We start from the raw sequence: 22,839 nt of genomic DNA on the forward strand, positions 1-22,839 counted from the left end.
AAGAGAGATGATGCTGGCAGGAGCGCTGAGGAGAGTCAGACTAAGTGACAGTAGGATAAGGCATGTGCAGAGTTTCTTTCATATCCTTTACCCATTTTTCTTGCCTTGCACTGTCTCCATGTTACTTGCAGTCCTACTGCTGGGGTATATGAGAAGGTGGCAAGAGAAAAGATGTGATCCTACAGCAGTACACCAAAATCTGCAGTACTTCCAGATTAAATTTTCCTCCTTGCATTTTCACATGGGAGGAGATGCATAGGGCCCTGGATCAATAGGACTGTGTTTCATTTTGTCTCTTTAAAACATGTTTCATGGTGGTGGCTTAAACAATTCCTTAGAAAAGAGATTGTATGTTGAAGACAATAGGAGCTGAGAACAGTTGGTACCACAGAGTAGGCTGTCAGTGCCTTGCAGAATCCCACCACTAGGGTCCAAATGCAAACACTTCAGCAGGTGTGTGTTAATGAGACTCATGTGAGTCAAGTTACCTACCTGCATAAGTGTTTGCATGAGCAGTTTCAGACTGGAGCATGACAATGGATCGCATAATTATGCTGGACACTACAGTTTTTTCTGTGTTGTATTTTAAGTAAAAAGTGAAGTGAAACCTGTTACATATACACACACATGCTTAAAGAATGCACTTGTTGAAGGAAGCAACAGAAGAACATTGCAAATGATGCTGCAGTGATTCTGAAGAAGTAATTTTTAATATGTTCTATCAACTAGTGAATTCTAGCATTTTACTACTTCATTCCATGCCATCTGGCTTACGGAGCAATTAAACTTAAAAAGAAACTAACATTAAAATTGTAATTGACACTAAAACAGAATACTATCAGCTGTCAGGCAGCAGTTTGCATTTCCAGAAATTTAGCTTTTAATTATAAATAAGACAGCGATAAAACTACTAATTTAATTATTCAAATTGTTATTAAATGAAAAATACATTATAAGCTAAAATGTTGTAGAACTATATCACTGAGTTACTTTGTCACTGTACTTAGGTATACAATTTTTGCAATATTTAAAAAAAGATTTGCTATGGCAAGGGGTGGACAGCACTGCAATTAGGAACATTTTTATTTACATTATAGTACAAAACTCTCCAAGCATAAAAGTGTTTCAAGAGCCAAAAATAGGAATAATCTTTGGTATGATGATTATACATAGCTAACTGTGTGCTTTTTTTTTTTTTAATTTCTAGAACCACATCACGGCCTTTGCAGAAGTCACATGATGATGAAGCTGATGTGTATTCACTACACTGGACATCATCTCTTTTCACAGGCCACTCATAATAACGGAAGTGTGTTGAAAATAAGAGTAAAAATTGTCTGATTTATAACTTAATTTTTACAACATTAAAACGACATCAATATTTGAAAAATACTTCTTAAATATTAGTCATTTTACTTTCCAACAAAACCATTGCACCATTATTTATGTATTTATTTATGGGAGCGAGGGGGAGGGAGGGAATCTGAACATTAGTCATGTTTGTATGACAATGCCCTCTCTAGCCTTTTTTTTTTTGGCTATTTATCATTTTAATTATTCATATATCTATTCAGCAGTACATCATTTTCTGATTGATTTGGATTTTTAAATCTGAGTTTTTAATTCAGCATGACATTGTTTCCATTGGAGCAGATTTCAGTGTATGAAAATTTTTTAAAAAATTATGTTCTGTACTAAAATGCTATTTGCTCATTATATTATGCTGTATTTCACTTAAGATATCATTCATACCATATGTTACATGTAAGACTGGTGCTTCTGCTTTTGAAGAGAAAAAATGCCAATTTTTACTGTAATAAGTATTGTATCATAATTAAAAGTTTATTTGGATATTTTCCTGATTTAGGTGTAGTCAAGTGGGTTGATATGTAGTTCCTGAATGTCTTGGATGATGTACATTGTAGCTAGGATAAAGGACATGATAAAATATAGAAATTCTGGCCATTGGTATATATCCTTTTTTAGTAATGATTTCTCACTCTGAATTAAGGGCTCCATTCTTAGTCCTAGGATATCTTAATTATTTCTGTAACTAACATGAGAAGTACAGCTATTGCAGATCTTTGAAACTACATGGAGTCTATATTCTCCTTCTGAATATGTGTTATGCATCCCAGGGCACCCAACTGGCATGCTGGAAGTGTATGTGTCAAGGTGAATGGGGGTTAAAGGAGGGAACTAGCCTAACAAGCAATTTACATATTTCTATACCCTATGCTTTTGTTTCAGGGAATTTGTGGGAAATGTGGCTGTGTAAATAAGAGGTATCACAGATATCTTGGTCCAAATTGCTAAAGATATTTAGGCACTGCTGAGTTCAGGGCTGTCAAAAACCTTTTGGCTCCTACGTGCCTAAATCCCTCTTGAAAATGAGGTGTTGCAATGCTGAGTACAGCACTTAAATACCTGTAAACATCCGGTCTCTTTAGCTAACATGACCAGAACTTATATAATCAAGCATAAGGGGGTCTTACTGACCTTGGAAGCATACCAGGGAACATATTTCAAATTAATGCATTTTCCAACCATTTCTGTAGTGTGTAAGCGAGAACCTGACTTGTCTTTAACTTCATGCATTCATATCTTCTTTTTCACTTATTGTTCACGATCAAACCTACCCATTGGAAAGGCAATCCAGTTCTCCATTAATGCTGAAGTTGGCCCATATAGAGGTGGAGAGCCCAAAAGGGTTTGCAACTGTTTGAATGTCTGTTGAGACAAGTAGAGCATGCCAAGCCTCACATTTTCCATGCACTAACCAGTGGTGGAGGCTGCCCAACCTATATAAAAAAACAAGACTCTGTGATGTCAAGTGTACATGAAATGTTTAAACCTATACTTTCCCTTCATTTGGTCAATAAAGGGAATGCCCATTTAATCTCTACTTTAATAACCTAAACACTGCCTGGAGGACAGAGCAGGATCACACAGTGTGAATATTGTTTGAATAGAACAGAGAACGGATCATACACTTATCCAGCTAAACTGAAAATCCAGAATAAAGATGCATGTATGTGGGGAAAAAAAACAAGAATAGAGCCCTTCCCCACCACAATGCTACTTACACTATTGACAACAATGTTCATTAAAATATTAATTGTTTAAAAAATTGTAGTATTTTTCAAATGTGTGTGTGCCACCCTGCTAAATACATTTACCCTTCTTGCTCTAGCTGTTTAGGAGTCAACCCACTACAAATTGCTCTATATGCAGCTTTAAGTGAAATCTTCACTTTTTTTTTTTTTTGCATGGCAGTGATCCTGCAGATTTTATATATTATTACCAAGAGGGTTTTTTATGTTGAGATTTTTTTCAGCATACTGTATCTCTCTCTCCCCCTCTCAGGGATCTAGGCCAGTCAAGTATTTGGGTTAAATTGATCAGATGTTTTTGTTGTGAACTGACAGTGGATAAACAAAAAGCGACACTCTTCCGTGTACTATATTTTTAAATAACTTTTTTTTCATTTATAGGTACAGTATTTTTTTAGACAAGTGATCTGGGCCAGTAGTCAGTTGATTACTCATCTTATTTACTTGTAGACTGAGTAATTTAAAAGTTGATGTTGACTGACTGTCTTCATTATTATAAGATGCACTAGAATTCCATCATATACCTCCACAATATTTAACCAGTCTTCATCTACTGTGTACAGCAGAGGGGCTGGTCTTACTGCACTTTAGGTAGCAGTCGGTAAACATACCCACTAACCACTTTCTACCGTGTCATTTATCTCTTTGTTTACCCTGAGGGCTTTTTTTTTTAGATGTACATGGTACCATGCAGGATTGAGGATTCCATTTTGAGTAGCCATCATGACCCTCCTGGAAAATCTATTAGCTAGGGCAGTGTTGTTCCTAGTAAAATATATTGGATGACTGTAAAATGTCAATTATTTTCAAATGCAACTATTTTCATGAACTCTTGATGGGCCTGTTTTGATCATGGTGCAGAACACTTCAGTGCAGCAACCCAATTTGTATGTTTTAAAGAAGAGATGCCTACGATGCAGAAACCAGCTCTGATACTAAACTTGGATTAGATTTTTATCAGAAAATGTCAGCAAACATTGATTTCACCAAACACATACAAACCAATGAAAAAACATCTCAATCCATAATCAAAATTTACAGTTATGCAAAGGAAGAAAGACACCGCTGGATAACTTAGCGTTTAATTTAAGGGACAGTATTTGTATGTTTGCATATGTGATGTTGACAATTTTGTGCTTTAGCAGTTATAAACCTAAACTTTTTGAATCTCAACATCTATCATTAAATAATTATTGTCTGGTAACCCCCCCCAGTTTTCTGCAAATGTGAAAACTTAAATAAATCAAAATGTAAAAAATGCTTAAATCTTTCAAAATTAAATTAAAAAAATGAAATTCTGCCAAGCTTATATATGCTCTGCTGTGTCCCTACACAGTGAAATTCATAAGGCATATGGAGACACCATCTGGGCTCATATCCATACCATTTTAGATGGCTTGATATGGATTCTGCAGTTTGTTTGTAATCATGCAATGCACAAGACATACGGAGACAGCATCTGTACTCACATCTATTCAGCTTGTAAAAATGTTCATTTTTAACAATATATATTAAAAGGGAATAATGTTACTATTTTTCAGCAGCAATTTGCTTTGCTCTTTGTTGCTTCTTCCTAATACTACTGCTTTCTGGGGTCCTTGCAAAGGCAGCAATGCATTTGGCAGTCTATTGTCACGTTCTGCTAGCAGGGAGCTTCTGCAGTCTAGCAAGTATTTAATTTTGGTATTCCTGTGGCCTGTCAGCGGAAAGCAGGAGCAATACATTTTATGGACAGATAATGCCCATCTCCATTAGTATAAGAAGAGGAATGAGAAAGTGTTGACCTATATGCTGTGGGAGGCACCAGTGAAGATGGAGGAAAGGAAAATCAGACTTACTACTTAAAGATGCAGATGGATTTATTTAGGCATATGATAAACACTTATACCAGCATTCGAGCCTGGTGGGAGGAGCCCAATTTGGCCCACCATTACAGCTGCAGTCTGCTTCATTCCCTGGCTTCTTCAGTGGAAAAACAATAACAAAAAGAGACACTCTGCTGTGTACTGTATATTTTAGGAAATAAAATAATTTATCATGATTTTCATAATTTTTTTTCAGGCCAGTGACTCCTTTTCTTTTGCCTTTGACACAAACTCCTCATGATCCCCTCATCCTCAAGCTCTCATATATAGTAATATCCAGGTTCCAATGCATACCTCACTATTGCCTTATCAGAGCTTGGGCCAAGCACCTGCCTGGAAGCCCGAGATCAGTGGTTCTCAAACTTGTGTACCTCTTTCTCATAGCAAGCCTCTGAGTGCGACCCCCCCTTATAAATTAAAGACGCCTTTTAATATATTTAACACCATTATAAATGATGGAATCGAAGGGGGATGGGGGTGGAGAATGACAGCTCACGACCACCTCTGTAATAACCTCGTGACCCCCTGAGGGGTTCTCATACTGGGGATCAGGACCCCTGCCCTAGAAACACTCCAGCATACCACTTTTGAAATCAGTCTCTTAGCTGGGGTCAACTAATCCCAAGTACTTGGATGTCTGCCGTTCGGTTTTCAGAACAAGACATGGCACAGAGACAACCTCCAGGGCCATACTGCTAGATCACTCAGCAGCCTTTGACACTGTTGGCTATGTGATGCTGATGACACCACAGAGAGCCACTCTTTCTGCATACAGGTCACCAGAGGTTCATGATAGCACCTGAACATCCTTACCCAGGCCCTATACATGTGGCATCTCCTGAGGTTATTACTGTCAATCCTCCACTTCAATAGTCTATCAGCGACCTTCTGGGACAAACGGTGAGCAGCCATTGCCATCCGTATGTGGCTGATGCTCAAGTCTTACTCGTCCCGTGAAACTTTTACTATCACTATAATGTTCTACAGCCTGGAATAGCTAAGTAGATGCAGAACAGCAGCCAGCTGAAACATGCTCCAGAAAAAGCAGAAGTGATGCTTTTGGGAAGAGAACAAATATTTTAAAGACATTGCCGATAATCTATCACCTTCATTGATTGAAAGTGTTGGACCATGGATAGTGAAAGCAGAGCAAAGCCTCAGTGTGGTATCATGTCCTATTACTCATAGACACACACTACATCAGTAATAAGGAATGCTTCTTTCTGTCTTTGGCTGGCCAGAAGCAAAGCCCTCTACTCCCAAATCATTTTCTTTTTCGTATGGCTGATGTAACTGTAGTGTAACAACTATAATTTTACATTTGAATGGTTAAGCCAGATAATTGCTTCTGGAATAGCAGACTGTATTTCTGTGATACCTCCTTTTTATTTATGAATTGGGCATTGAGTTGTTATATGTTCCATGTAGGGCTGTCAAGCAATCAAAAAAAAATAATCACAATTAATCGCACTGTTAAACAATAATAGAATACAATTTACTTAAATATTTTTGGATGTTTTCTACATTTTCAAATATATTGATTTCAGTTACAACACAGAATACAAAGTGTACGGTGCTCACTTTATATTTTTTTATTACAAACATTTGCACTGTAAAAAACAAAAGAAATAGTATTTTTCAATTCACCTCATACAAGTATTGTAGTGCTATTTCTTCATCATGAAAGTCGAACTTACAAATGTAGAATGATGTCCAAATAACTGCATTCAGAAATAAAACACTGTAAAACTTTTAGAGCCTACAAGTCCACTCACTCCTACTTCAGCCAATTGCTCAGACAAACAAGTTTTGTTATAATTTGCAGGAGATAATGCTGTCCACGTCTTGTTTACAATGTCACCTGAAAGTGAGAACAGGCATTCTCATGCCACTGTTGTAACCGGTGTCACAAGATATTTACGTGCAAGATGCGCTAAAGATTTATATGTCCCTTCATCTTCAACCACCATGCCATAGGACAGGTGTCCATGTTGATGATGGGTTTTGCTCAATAACTATCAAAAGCAGTGTGGACTGACACATGTTCATTTTCATCATCTGAGTCAGATGACAACAGCAGAAGGTTGATTTTCTTTTTTGGTGGTTCGAGTTCCGTAGTTTCCGCATTAGAGTTTTGCTCTTTTAAGACTTCTGAAAGCATGTGCCACACTTTGTCCCTCTCAGATTTTGGAAGGCACTTCAGATTCTTAAACCTTGGGTCAAGTGCTGTTGCTATTTTTAGAAATCTCACATCGGTACCTTCTTTGCGTTTTGTAAAATCTGCAGTGAAAGTGTTCTTAAAACAAATGTGCTGGGTCATCATCCGAAACTGCTATAACATGAACTATGTGGCAGAATGCGGGTAAAACAGACCAGGAGACATACAATTCTGCCACAAGGAGTTCAGTCACAAATCTAATTAATGCATTATTTTTTTAACAAGCATGGAAACACGTCCTCTGGAATGGTAGCCAAAGCATGAAGGCATATGAATGTTTAGCATATCTGGCATGTAAATACCTTGCAACACCAGCTACAAAAGTGCCATGCGAACGCCTGTTTTCACTTTCAGGTGACATTGTAAATAAGAAGCAGGCAGCAGTATCTCCCATAAATGTAAACAAACTTGTTTCTCTTAGTGTTTGGCTGAACAAGAAGTAGGACTGAGTGGACTTATAGCCTCCAAAGTTTTACATTGTTTTGTTTTTGAGTGAAGTTATAAAACCAAAAATCTACATTTGTAAGTTACACTTTCACGATAAAGAGATTGCACTAGAGTACGTGTATGAGGTGAATTGAAAAATACTATTTCTGTACTGTATACTTTTTATTCTGTGTTATAACTGAAATCAATATACTTGAAAATGTAGAAAAACATCCAAAAATATTTAATAAATTTCAATTGGTATTCGATTGTTTAACAGTGCAATTAATTGCTATTAAGTTTTTTAATCATGATTAATTTTTTTTAAGTTAATTGCGTGAGTTAACTGCGATTAATCAACAGCCCTAGTTCCATGGTCTGTTCTCAGTGACCACAGTCACATAATGGAGAGTCTTTAATTTTCCATTTGTGCAGCAAGTATCTGCATCTGCCATGGTTTGTGCAAATATGATTTGGGGTTGCCCACGGGTAGTCCCAAATGAGAAACTATTAATCAATCCATGCTTTCATCACCTCCTGAATGGAGTTGGACAATTGCAAAATGTTTGTTGCACAGAGTCACTTCTTTCTTGTTACACCTAGCAGCCTGCCTCCTAAGCAACCAAGTCAACAAAATAATCACACCCAAGTTCTACAAACTCTAATGACTCCAGCTGGCCTGAATTTAAAGAACTGGTCTCAATATACACCATTGGTAGGGAGCTGGTTACCTCCAACTGCCTTCTATCTCAATGGATCATAGATGGTGATGAGGCAGTAGAGGACCACCAAATTAAAACTTTTAAGTCCAGGGTCAGAGAGTTCTCAGTGGCATCATCCTGATGCTGGGACTCTTTGTAAAAGGAGATTCAGATTGATCCCTAACCTGACAGTGTTCAGCTCTAAATATATAACCTTGTTCTTTGATAAAGCCTCCCCAAATAACAATTATGGAGAGACAGAGAGGGAGAAGGAAGAAGAACACCTAGTGTATTGTTGGCTACTTTTAACATAACTGTGTTTCTACTGAGATACCCAGATGCCAGGCACCTTAGAAGTGACACAAGTAAACAGATGTCCTGAAAATGAAAGCAGGCATTTCTGTGATTGTATTATAAAAGGAAAACTGAAACCATGAAGAGACATTATCAAAATGAGAGTGAGAGATGAGGAGAAATTCACAAAGTTCACAAGACCATAGGAACTGCGAGAACCAAATGCACTAAGTTCAGAGACACTTGTTGTACTTTATCTAATACAGCATAGAAAGCCAGTAGTTGGCAGAAAACATTTCTTTAGTCTTGAAATTGCATCAGAAGAAGAGAATTGCTTCTATTAGCAAGCTGTTCTTCTGCTAAATTGTCTGCTGTTACATCCTATGCCACTACTGTTGCTTAAAGAAGCAGTGACAGTTGCTTTCTTAGCACTGTATCTGCACAGTGCCAGCTGACAACTTAAAGATTTCAGACTCAAACCTTCTAAAAATAGGCCTGGCGCCATGAGAACAACATGCTCATTTTAGCAAAACAAAACCACAAATGCCTTTTGCTCCTGTTTCAGACAGAAGGCTTGACTATAATCCTGCTGGGAAACACTTCGTATAAAACAAGACTTCACAATTTGTCAATATGCTGTACTGCTGTAAGTAGGATGTGATGGATTTTTACAGATCGTGTTGGCGACTAGCCAATTGTTTTTTGCGCAATTAGCAAAAACAGAAGTATACAGGCTTGGAGATATGCTGTTCTTCTCCTCTTGTAGTGAAAGTGTGTCCTTTTGGATTTTTTTTTAAATAGATGTACAGTTTTATTCACACAGGGATCTCACACAGGAGAGAGAGAATTTTAAGACCCTAGACTACTTGTACTCTGCCAGTGGTGAGAACTACATAAGAGCTTCTCATTTTGCACTGTTTTAGGGAAAAGAGCAAGGATTGTAGGTCTTGTTTTGGGAATCAGTACAAGTACTTCGTATTAGAAGGTTCTGTAACTGTCTTTCTGACAACACTCCCACAGCCAACCTGGGGATAACAGGTTGTTTTACTTACAATAAATACATTTCAGGCATTTCACATTTTACTTGGGGGAAAAAAGACAATATGTTTGATCTATAATTCTTTGTCAGCTTGTCAGATATATATGCCATTGGGATTGGACACTGTAGTCTGCTAGCATTATTTATTTATGTACTCCAAAACTGGAGGTAACTTTCCTATCCAGGAATCTGGCATTAATAAGATTGCTGTCAGCTATGCACATTGAAATAACAGGTAAACATCCAACATTTTAATTGTATAACTTCTGAAGCAGTGCTGAAAGCTAAAATCTGCATAATTTCACTTAATTATTATTATTATTACTACTTCAGTCTGTTCATGAAGACCAAGGGCTTTTCATATGAAGAGATGAAAAACATTCTCTTAAGTAAAGCTCATTTTGAGGGATGTCACTCATTTTAGTCAGAGTTACCTACATTCCCAAAAATTTGGGGACCTCTTTCTTTCACTGTACACTATTTAAATAAAGAAGATGCGGTTAGAGTTATTCACACTAGCAGGAGGAATCCAACAGCATTTTAAATCTCCTCAATGGGGATTTTTTTTTGTATTTCCCTCATTTTAGGTCTATGTCACTCATTGTGTCTCACGTTTGGGCCTTAGCTGGATGCAGACTCCATATCTGCTGCTATAGTCAAGCACAGCTGAAGTCCTATTACAATGCTCTCTCTGCGTGACCCACAAGAAAGGAAAGAAGTATGATCACCAAGGGAACTCAAGCTGAACTCACTTACTTGTTATGGTCAATGGGTGAAATTGAGACCAGTGCACAGGACCTGAACAAGTCCCAAAAGCTACACTTAAACTTTAATGTAAAGTGTACCCATTCTAACCCATTGTGGTCCTTTGTCCCCTTTTAGTGACCAGGCCATGGATAGAAACTGAAGAAACTGCTACTGTCTCCAAGCAGCAGATACTCATGCTTTTAGAGCCAAAGTTCAATTCCAACCATGGACTTCATTACAAGGGGTGCTCTATGTGGGGATGTGAACTGCTATGTACTTGTAATAATGCAGCTGGCCAGATTGTTTGCAAGGACCTCAGGATAAAAAATCATGAGCCTCAACAACTTAAGCTAAAAGGGCCATCTCCATGAGCTTAGAGACTCATAAACCTCTCTGGACAAGCCACTACAAGGAAACAAAGCATGGGAAGTGTTATTTACCCCTTCACAGAACACAAGAACCATGGGTCACTCAATGAAATTAATAGGCAGCAGGTTTAAAACAAACAAAGAACTACTTCTTCACACAATGCATAGTCAACCTGTGGAACTTATTGCCTGGGGACTTTGTGAAGGCCAAAAGCACAACTGGGTTAAAAAAAGACTTAGCTACATTCATGGAGGCTAGGCCCATCAATGGCTATTGGACAAGATGGTCAGGGACGCAACTTCATGCTCTGGTTTTCTCTTAACCAGTGATTGCCAGATGCTGGGACTAGACAACAGGAGATAGATCACTTGATAAATTGCCCTGTTATCTTCATTCCCTTTGAAGCATCTGCCACTGACCAGTGTTGGAACACAGGATACTGGGCTCGATGGATCATTGGGCTGACTCAGTATGGCCATTCTTATGTTTGTACAAGGTTACGTAAGACAAGGTTTCAGTGGTCCATAAGGCTCTATGGCCATCTGAACTGGGATGAATTTCACCTAATATGTACACTCTACCAAGTCTGTAAGTTTCAGTATAAACAACATTTCAGAGGAAAATACATACCAATAAAAAAGGAAACACTAACAGAACTTTCATCTTCCTCACTCCCCTTTTAATATATCAACACGTTTGAATTGTGCTTTGTATTCATGGTTCCCCTCCCCCACCCTTTGCTTCTGACAGCTGCATGTCTTTCTCATCAGATATTACATATTGCTGTGTCACATTATGTAACGACCAGCAAATGTACCTGGGGCTCATATCTTTGCCAACAGTAAAATGCATTTTCAAAATGTTCATTCTCTAAACAAATATGGAAGCAGAAAATTATGAAGAAATTTCTTTTCATTTTTTTAGAAGGGTAGAACAAAAGAAGATGGTGACACTCAAAAGAAGCAATACAAAGTTAAGCAAATTTTTATAATAAATTCCAATTGGATAATCAAAGCAGAAAGCCTAATATAAATGAAGTTTTAGAGAATATCATATACACCAGTCAATAGGGGAGAATTTTCTGTACAACTGATAAGGTTAAAATATCATCAAAGTACACTAAGCAGATCCTAGATTTTTGGATATGACATTTGTGCTACAGGCACAAATATGGACTGGGTTTGTGTAAAAGACAGCGACAAAGAAGAGGAAGACAAAGTTGTGCAAGGCTGTGGGCTTTAACCTTTATGGAGTATGGCAAAAAAGGAAACTGGTCAAGACAATAGTTCAGAGTGGATTTTATGGCTTGATTTTTATTTCACCCAGGTTTTACGCTGGTGTAACTCCATTTACTTCAATGGATTCATTCCAAGCTTACATGGGAGATTTCTTTAGTGTTTCAGGTCTGTCCTATGTTATAGACCTCTTCACCTACTTGTGATATTTGCAGCTCATACCATATCAAAGAGCTGTATTTGTAGGGTGATTTTGCAATGATCATGGGAGGAACAACCAAGGAGGATGCCAAAGACTCAGTATTTAGACCGGATATCAGCAGACCTTAGAGAGTCCTATTTGCATGACAGTCATGCATACAATGGCTATAAAAGTCACTGATCTAGAATAGAGAAGAGCCAAGAAAGAAGAAGACCATATCAAAACAGCCATTGCATAAGCAGGATTCCCACTTGAGAGTGTATTTAAAGATTTACTAGACTGTCAGAAACAGAGTAGAATTAAACTTAACACAATTTGCACGCTCTGCTTTGAGAAATCCACTTTTTGTTATAGTGTGCCGCCTCCACATTGACCAAACCTGGGGATTTTAGCTAAGCCTCACACATGGACCGCCAAATAAAAATTCAATTCCTTAGCTATATCCCAGCCCTAAACAGAATCTGTTTTATACAAGCACACGCCTGCATTTGCAGTGGCTGTTACTACTGCTTCACAGATGCATTAGTTGTAGCCCATTTGGGAAGTCATGAGACAGTTGAGGTATATGCTGCCATCAGACAGACAGCCTATGATTCAGTGCTGGATGATGTGACAACTGTCCCACATCTTTCTCTTTTAGTTAAATAAAACTATGCCAGACATTTTAAATATGCCCTTCCAGGGTGTTGCAGACTATTGCTTATGGTCCTATGCCTCGGAGATGATTTGCATATACATGTTGCTATCTCTTCTGATAGACCTTATTGTGACAAGAAGCTAGAGCTGATACAATATGTCAGTGCAGTCAGTGGTTACTGCTACAGCATAGGAATGTTCTTTCACTTAGCAAGTATAATAATCATGCAAACACAGAAATTATGCTTTCCTAGAAACTTCAAGACATCCTGGCCTAGTCCATTTACAGTACAGCACATTATCAGTGAGAGTATGCTTTTGTGTCTGTCATTTCTAAATCTTGGAGTAGTAGATGGATGCAATTTCCATTCAATCTCTGTAACAGATGCTTTTTTCTTTCATATGTCTAGTCTTTATTCTTGATTACTTTTCAAACTTACCCATTCTTCAATATTGGCCTTTTATTGCTCTTATTGCCAGATGGCATAGAGAGACTTGCAGCATACCTTAATCTAGCTTTAAAAAATTTCCATTTCCTCTCGGTGCCATTCCTCTCCATTGCTTCATTCCACTCAGTTTACACTTTACATTCTACTTCAGTTAGCATTACTTACATGTATTGTCTTCTACCGTTTTCCTTAACAACTTGTCATTTGTCTTAGAATATATTACAAGAAGTGGAAATTTGGACAGATGACTAGGGAGAAGTATAAAAATATTGCTAGAGCATACAGGGGTGTAATCAGGAAGGCCAAGGCACAACTGGAGTTACAGCTAGCAAGGGATGTTAAGAGTAACAAGAAGGGTTTCTACAGGTATGTTAGCAACAAGAAGGTCAGGGAAAGTGTGGGACACTTACTGAATGGGGGAGACGACCTAGTGCAGATGATGTGGAAAAAACTGAAGTACTCAATGCATTTTTTGCCGCAGTCTTCACAGACAAGGGCTGCTCTCAGACTGCTGCACTGGGCAACAAGGCATGGGGAGGAGGTGAGCAGCCCTCAGTAGTGAAAGAACAGGTTAAGGACTATTTAGAAAAGCTGGACATGCACCAGTCCATGGGTCCAAATCTAATGCATTGGAGGGTGCTGAGGGAGTTGGCTGATGTGATTACAGAGCCATTTGGGGAGGTCCCAGATGATTGGAAAAAGCCAAATATAATGCCCATATTTTAAAACGGAAGAAAGAGAACCCAGGGAACTACAGACCAGTCAGCCTTACTTCAGCCCCCAGCAAAATCATGGAGTAGATCCTCAAGGAATCCATTTTGAAGCACTTGGAGGAGAGGAAGGTGATCAGGAACAGTCAACTTAGATTCACCAGGGCAAGTCATGAAACTGATTGCCTTCTACAATGAGATAACTGGAGTTAACATGGGGTGGATGTGATATATCTTGACTTTAGCAAAGCTTTTCATACGGTCTCCCACAGTATTCTTGCCAACAAGTTAAAAAAGTAGGGATTGGATGAATGGACTATAAGGTGGATAGAAAGCTGGCTATATTGTCAAGCTCAATGGGTAGTGATCAAAGGCTCTATGTCTAGTTGGCAGCCAGTATCAGGGGAGTACCCCAAGGGTCAGTCCTGGGGGCAGTTTTGTTCAACATCTTTATCAATGATCCGGATGATGGGATTAATTGCACCCTCAGCAAGTTTGCAGATGACACTAAGCTGGGAGGAGAGGTAGATACACTGGAGGTTAGGGTTAGGGTCCAGAGTGACCTGGACAAATTGGAGGATTGGGCCAAAAGAAATCTGATGAGGTTCAACAAGGACAAGTGCAGAGTTCTGAACTTAGGAAGGAAGAATCCCATGCACCTCTACAGGCTGGGGACTGGCTTGCTAAGCAGCAGTTCTGCAGAAAAGGACCTGGGGATTACAGTGGACAAGCAGCTAGATATGAGTCAGCAGTGTGCCCCTTTAGCCAAGAAGACCAATGGCATATTGGGGCTGTATTAGTAGGAGCATTGCCATCAGATCGAGGGAAGTGATTATTCCCCTCTATTCGGCACTGGTGAGGCCACACCTGGAGTATTGCGTCTAGTTTTGGTCCCCGGACTACAGAAGGGATGTGGAAAAATTGGAGAGAGTCCAGCAGAGGGCAACAAAAATGATTTGGGGCTGTGGCACATGACTTACAAGGAGAGGCTGAGTGAACTGGAGTTATTTGGCCTGCGGAAGAGAAGAGTGAGGGGGGATTTGATAACAGCCTTCAGTTACCTGAAGGGAGGTTCCAAAGAGGATGGAGCTAGGCTGTTCTCAGTGGTGGCAGATGACAGAACAAGGAGCAATGGTCTCAAGTTGCAGTGGGGGAGGTCTAGGTTGGATATTAGGAAACACTGTTTCACTAGGAGGGTGGTGAAGCACTGGAATGGGTTACCTAGGGAGGTGGTGGAATCTCCATCCTTCGAGGTTTTTAAGGCCCGGCTTGACAAAGCGCTGGCTGGGATGATTTAGTTGGTGTTGGTCCTGCTTTTGAGCAGGGGGTTGGACTAGATGACCTCCTAAGGTCTCTTCCAACCCTAATATTCTATGAGTCTATGCTTCTATATCATAAACAACTACCTAACATTCTCAGCACATTTCTATGTATTCCAGATAGGGAAATTTAGGCAATACTCAAAATACCTCACCTTTCCAACACTTTTACACAGCAAAATCCATATAGCCATCACCTTTATTTTCCTTCAAATTCTTCCTTAAAACAGGTACAATCCAGCCTGCTGATCATGGCTAGACAGGTGACAAGATGTGACAGTCTTTCTTCTCCTTCTTTCCCTTGCCTGTTCCTATTTCCTTATTCTTAGTAATTCCCCCACTCCTGCTACACCATTCTCTCACCTTCCTTCCATCCTAATGACAAAAGTAAGTAACAAAATGGCACCAATTCATAACCATATTTATTTGCTTGCATGCTATATCTACAACTCTTCTTCTGTTTTTATTTTTTAAATTGTAAGATCTGTGGGGCAGGGACTGTCTATAGCTCTGTTTGAACAATGTCTAGCACAGTGAAGCTCTCATCCTACTTAAGACCTTTGAATACCATAATAATATAATAATGTACCTTTATCTAACTAAGCCAATTTTGGTATCCCTCCCCTGTACAATATATTTGGCCACAATTCAGGAGCTGACGCTAGCATTTGTTAAGCTGCAGCACACAGTCTATAAATATGAAAGCAATAATATTGGATGTATAAGCATCTTTTAAAAGCTAATCAACAATATTGTTTATGGCTTTGGAAGGAACTTAGGCTGAGTGGGGGAAGAAAAAAACAAGATAAAAGTTAGGAAAATACTAAACCACTGATATGAATTTCTTTTAAGAACAGTTGCTTATTAAAGCTATTAACCAGAAACTGTACCAACTAAGGATAACACAAATTCATATTTATTCCAACCAAATTCTTAATGAATACAAAGCACAATCAAATGGAATTTTCATTTGAGATGGACCAAAATCAAGAAGTCCTGGTTTTATTTAAAAGAAAGAATTTGGGGGTACGGGGTGCAGGCAGGTGAACAAGTGAAGAAACCCTTTAGTAAACAAACACACTACAGTAGATACAGATTACTAGATAATACTTAGTACTGTCTTGAGTGCAGGGGAATGGACTAGATGACCACTCGAGGTCCCTTCCAGTTCTATGGTTCTATTATTACAATCAGGCAGCTTGATTTACTACCTTGGCAATAGCAAAATGTTACTGACTTCAATATTTTTTTGTTCTCCTTTGATGGAATTTAAGTTTTCTTATTATAGCTGTTGAAGATCTTCTGGATAAAACAAATAGGATAATTAGATCCCAGTTTTATTCATAGTATTTTAGGATTTATACTAGAAAGTATCATAATTGACAAGTTACTTTTAGAGAAACGGGGAAATATTTTCAGGTGCAAGGTAAAGGGGCTTTAGAAGGACGGGAACTGCAGCTTGCTAACACTAACCTTCAAGTTAGTAAGAAGTTCTGTGGCTTTATTGAGCATGCATGTTCCTCAATCTTCTGGGACTCTTAAATACAAGAAGACTCTGTCTGAGTGCTGACAATGAGTTGATCTATTCAAAAAACAAGTTCGTCTGGTGTGTAAAGGGGACACCATAGTAAGTGACTTGCTTTTGACCCTGGAGAAGCAGCCCTTTTCTTGCTGCTGAATCCATACAGCCCGTGGTAGTTACTAAAGAAACTTTCTATAAAGGAAAAGTTTAGTTGGAGGGATGAGAGAGTCTCAACCTGGTCTTTGTTTAATTCCTCCCGCCTCCTAACAAAACACAGTAATAGTTGTGGTGGTTTCTTCTTTGGGATCTTCCCTATTACCATGTGCGGCACTCTGAAGTGTGTCAGAACCACAGTAAGGAAAGGGCTAAAAGGAGGTTAAAGCTGCTGAGCCAGAGAAGCATTTCCCACTTCTGCAGTTGCTCAAGGCCAGGGGAATGGAAGCAGACAATGTGCCTCCAAAATACTTTGGCTAGACCTGGGATGGAAAGATGGAAGGCAATGGCAACTGTTTACTGCCTGAAGACACTGATGAGCAGGGCAGAGCAGACCTGCAACAGATCTTTAGTGTACGTCCCCACGCTCAATATCTCACCTCCTTTAGTTCAGTCACATCACTAAAGTGGTTCACTGGAAATTATGCAGCAGCTGGAGTGTTCACTGTGTTGGAACAACATAATGTCACCAAATTAGTTCTCCTTGACCAACTCTGCAGCTCCCACCTGGCATGCCACTCTTCCCCAATGCAAAGTGTTGCTCAGGTACAGCTCCTCCCACAGGCTGATCAGCATATTTGCAATTGCTAAACATATCCTCGCTGGCCATCTGCTCACCCACTTGATTCCCCTCACTGCTACAGTCCCAGTCTCATGAATTCCTACAGCCTCTCCTTGAATAGTGGCCCCTCTAATCAATGAACTCTGGGCCCATGTCTAACAGACCTGTGGTTTAATATGGATGCTGGCTGAATGCCATTGGATCTATCCAATCAAAAAACAAGCTTGCAAGGAAGGAACTGGGTGGGGCCTGTTGAGCTGTGAGAACGTAAACAAATGTTAGTTTTTAAAACAAAAGTTGTTCTTGGGACTGCTCTAGGAAAATATTCACAATTCTGCTACAAAAATCAAAAGCAATGGCCCCTTGTCTCTAAAATGCTTAAAGGCATCTTATTGTTCTTCCTGGCCTCATTGAGGAATAGTATTGCTGTACCCTGTGAAATAACCAACATATTCTTCCCCAGAGATAGCTATACTTGGGTGCTGGATGAACTGATGTCTGAATTGGAGCCAGGTACACAGGGGTAGGCGGTACACTAGCTCCTTACTTTTACATATGCCAGTTCCATATAATACAGACTAGTGGTCAGGCAGAAAGGAAGTGGAGGGTTCCTTTTCTGAGAGGTCACTAAGGTATTCAGGCAACTTGGTCCAGTCAATTTCTTGCCCGCTGTCACTCAGCAAAGGAGGATGCCTCTCCTCTGAGATGCTCCATCTCCTGCTGTCAGCTCCCCAGTGCTGCAGCTACCATATTTGGTTGTCAGGGACATATTGGTGGCCTGAGAACTCCCCTCAAGTTCTATGCAGCCCACTTGGGTTGCACATTAGTGCTTGGGCTCTGCATAGAATTTGGCAGACAGTTGGTGAAGTGCTCTGGGATCCTTGGGGATGAAATTAATTACATTTATAAACGTACAGTGGCTAAACTGGCTCATCTGTTCACAATGATTATATTATTATTATTATAAAAAGTAGAATCTGAAAAACAAACTGGCACTTAGAAAAGTGCCAGAGAAGAAAAGTCTGAAAATATCAGCCCACTTCTCTATGGCAGTAATTATGCCTCAGAAATTAATGAGGAGAACTAGTTTATAATGGAGTTCAGACTGTCAGATGGACTAGCCTATAAACTACAGCTTCACAAAACACAGTAAGGAAGTCCCAAGTAAATGTTACCAAGCCAATTCTTACAAATATCAGTAATAACATAAAATGATACTTACAAATCCTGCAGTCGGCTTAATTGTACTTATCAAGAGTCTCTGAAAATCCTCAGTAACATTTAAGATTTTCCAGACCCAGATTTCAATTTAAATAGGGGAAAAATAGGATTAATTGAAGGATAGTCAAAAAATCTCAACGTTAATGTCTACATGTCAGAGTAAGAAACTACAGACCAGTGAACTGAAAAAGTGGCATTATACAGATACTAGAGATGTCTCTTAAGGACTCCACAAAAAACAAAGAATGTGGTAGGAAGTCTCAGAGCCCAGTTCAACTGACTCGTGCTCTCACTGCAGGGCTAAAAATATCAGTATAGATGTTCCTCCTTGGGCTCTGAGACCCAGGTTTCAGAGCTCAAGCTCCAGCCAGAGCAGGAATGTCTACACAGCTATTTTTAGCCTCATAGTGTGAGCCCCACAAGCCCAACTCAGTTGACCCAGGCTCTGAAATTCACTGTCATAGATGTTGGGGCTTTTTTTGTTTTGTTTTGGTTTTTTGCACTATAGACGTACCCTTAAAGGTCTTCCTCTTCAGTCGACACAATAGTTGTTCAGTCCAATCTCCACCAGCAGAACTCTTCGAAATATTCATCTTGGGTGCCCTCATTCTTATGCAAGTGATGCACGCCTTCTTTTGAAACATGTGGACAAGTGTTGTGAAGTTTTTTCAAAGCATTCCTTTGGCACAGAACACTGCTAGCGCAAATGGAATGAAGATAGGAAGGCAGAATCCATATAAAAGGAGACACAAAAAGTGACTAAGTAAAAATGGCACTTTCTTACCTCACAGAACAACTCCCTATGTGTCTTCAGGAACTGCTCAGCTTTTACTATTCTTTTCTCCTGTACAGTAAATAGAGGAATCTGCGTTTTATTCTTTCTTGTACATCATCAACATAATTGCTTACCAGGGTCCAATGAATTACACCTGTGCAAATCTACTGAAGTTAAAGGATATCGCACAGATACCTGACCTGATCTGCTCATGACCTGATCTAAATGTTCTTACTCATGATGATGCGCAAGAAGCAAAGTACTCAGTTTGAATCTCAGAACCCAGGTTGATTTTGATGGGCTTGCAGTTACAAAAGTATCTTTTTACATGTAAACAGCACATTTGATCTGGAAATCACTGGGAGATAAAAAGTATAGAACCCACAGTTCTAAAGAGTCAGACTTCATAGTAGAAATGTACTTTAAATGCTATTTTGTTACTGGGTGATGCTTTATAATTTTGTAATGATAATAGTTCCTCTGGGTGCTTATTTTAAGTTCTTATACTTCAAAATTTGTATAATTTTGATAGTTTTACACAGTCAATATAAAAATGTCTTTGATTACTATAATCAGAGCCTGTTCCAGAGATGGGTGCAGTTACGATAGATGCCAATTTCGGGGGGGGGGGGGGCACACGACAACATTGAGCTGCTGGGCTTTTTTTTTTAATCTTGGTCACTGGGGGCGGGAGAGGGGGGCGGAGCAGGGCAATCAAAATACTTTCTTCCCTGGCTGTCAAAATGGCTAGGGCCATTTCTGACTGTAATCTTGTGTTTGTAAGTGAGGGTAAGTTGCTACTTAATATATGCATCCTCGTTTTGCCTACTTAGCATACATTCCATTTGAAAGAGGTCAGGGACAAAGTGGAATGTTTTAAGACAAATTAAGAAGTTAGGAGAGGAGGATGTGAAATCACAGTGTGGGACTGGCTATGATCGAAAAGATTATGATGGTGGGACCACTGCAGAAGCCAAACAGATGATAGGATGCCAAAGAAAACACAACCAAGGTCAGTCCTACCTAGAGGCCAACCAGTTACTACGTGGAGGGACATAGTACACAGGGACATGACCAGGCTCTGCTTAATGGAGAAACAAGCCATGGACATGAAGGAATGGCAACATAGTATTGCTCCCCATGTCCACAAAGGTGCTTTGAGATGAAAGTGTGGGAGGTTATGTCTACACTTGGAGATGGGGATATGATTCCCAACTTGAGTAGACATCCTTGCACTAGCTTGCTAAAAATAGTTGTGTGGCTGTGGTAGCATGGGCAGTAGCAAGCAATGGCATGGACTAGCTTGCTGAATATGCACTCAGGGTTTGTACTTAAGGTGGCTAGCCTGTGCCACCACTCACCGCTGCCTGTTCCACCACAGCTCTAGTACTATGATCAGCATGCTTGCTTGCGTATAAATGTAGCAGGAGAGATGCAACCTAAAATTTTTACAAGTAGCACCCTTACTTTCTGTCTGCAAATTTAGTCCAACATTTTCAAAAGCAGATGACTAAAGATAAGCCCCTACATCCACATGAGATATGAAAACAGAGGTTTAAGAACTGAAATTTGGATTTGTGATTTAGGGACTGGCAGAATTATAAACTGCTGCTGTAATGTTCATTCTACAGGTGTTAGCCCTAAAAGAGAAATTTCCTTTAGTCTCCATTATTTACCTCTAACCTGAGAAACATAATCACAAAGTACTGACCTACAGTAATCCATTACTGTGTGTGTGGCTCAGACACAGCAGGAGGATTTTGAGATACTGTATTTGTTGCTCTACCAGTCTATAGTTGGGATTCAAATCAAACTCTTGGTGAACACACTGTGTAGCTCCAGAATGTACAGAAAGCAAAACTCCGAATGAGAGCAGGAATGGCCCTTTAAACACATGCAAAATAGACTATCTTGGAAACATTCCTAAGTGTGAGGCATATAAAGAGCTAAACGATGCCTTATTTGAAGATAGATGTGCAAGAGTGGAAAAGAAGGGCACAAGAAGTCTTCTGACCGCCTTGCACCCTCTACCAGGAGCTGACATAATCCCAATCCTTACCCAGAACCTTGGGAGCACTACCATGCACCAACAGTATTGAAAAGTTGGAGTCTCCAGCCTTACTGTCTTGGTGGCAATACTACTTGCAGTCTCATACCAGGCTGTGAAAGCCAGTTCTGCCAGAGATATTTTCCCTAGGCAAACAAATGACAATATAATAAACAAAATTATATACCATGGTTCGGATTTGTCAAAGAGACTAAGGGAATTAAGTGCTCAAATCCCATTGCATTTCTATGGGAGTGAAGCAGCTAACTCCCTTCGGCTCCTTTGTAAAGCCCAGCCTATATTATTAACTTAAAACTCTCATGTCCCCTTATATATAATAGCTGTCTAGGATTCTAGGAGTCCCCTTAAATTGTTTACTTTGGGGTCAGGAGCTCCCCAAACCAAAAACTTTCTTCTACCAATAAATAACAGAGATATATTTCTCTCTTATGGAAGCAGTAGCCCATGCAACATTCCATTATAAAACCAGGAGACCTAGGTTTTATTCCCCTCTCTGCTGCAGACTTCATGTGAGACATTGAGCAAGTCACTTAATTTCTCCGTCTGTTTCCCTGTCTATAAAATGAGCTTAATACTTAGCTCATACAGAGATGCTGTGATTTTTATTTTGTTAATGCCTGTGATGTACTTTGAGTTCATGAGATGGAAGTTATTACAGAAGTGCAAAGTATTATTATTAATTACTATAGTCATAGAGCTATGTAAACAATTTTCTCCACAAAAAAAAAAGTTTTTCAGTGATAGCTCAGGGGGTTAGAAATGGGAATGGAGCAGGTAGGTCAGCAAGAAGTTAAAGTTACTGCATCTGATGGCTGTTCAGTGGTAAATGTGAAAAACCAACAGCCCTGCAGTTTTAAGTTCTTTATATATGCACAGAACAGGTATTCAAGCTTTCACCAATTTGTTTCAGCGGTGAAAAGGAACTATCATTGCTAGAAGTGAAAGGACAATTCCAAGCCCAGTCAATCCTTGGCCTCTCTTTTGAAACAGCCCAAAAAGAGCTACCTGTCCTTCAGGAACTGGACATAGACCAGCTTTATAATGTTTCATGTGCGGAACAGCTGTCATATAGTAGTATTCAGTCACTAATAATCTGTTTTACTATAATTTCAAAACAAATTTGAAACATTTAAAACAAATTTGGTTAAATTAAGG

At 39.3% G+C, this 22,839-nt stretch overlaps 1 protein-coding gene across 2 annotated transcripts in view; it reads left to right on the forward strand.

The window, feature by feature from the left end:
- Positions 1-4,577, forward strand: part of PLPPR5 (phospholipid phosphatase related 5) — a 56,864-nt gene extending 52,287 nt beyond the window's left edge. Inside the window, exon 5 of one of the 2 annotated variants that reach the window (XM_043490873.1) lies at positions 1,208-4,577. In XM_043490873.1, coding sequence (XP_043346808.1) covers positions 1,208-1,240 — 33 coding nt within the window. In that variant the 3' untranslated portion in view covers positions 1,241-4,577. The remainder of the gene's footprint in view (positions 1-1,207) is intronic. The other variant, XM_038415035.2, reaches the window with a different exon arrangement.
- The last annotated feature ends 18,262 nt before the right edge of the window (positions 4,578-22,839 follow it).

Source organism: Dermochelys coriacea, chromosome 8, assembly GCF_009764565.3.
Source record: "Dermochelys coriacea isolate rDerCor1 chromosome 8, rDerCor1.pri.v4, whole genome shotgun sequence".
NCBI lineage: Eukaryota > Metazoa > Chordata > Testudines > Dermochelyidae > Dermochelys > Dermochelys coriacea.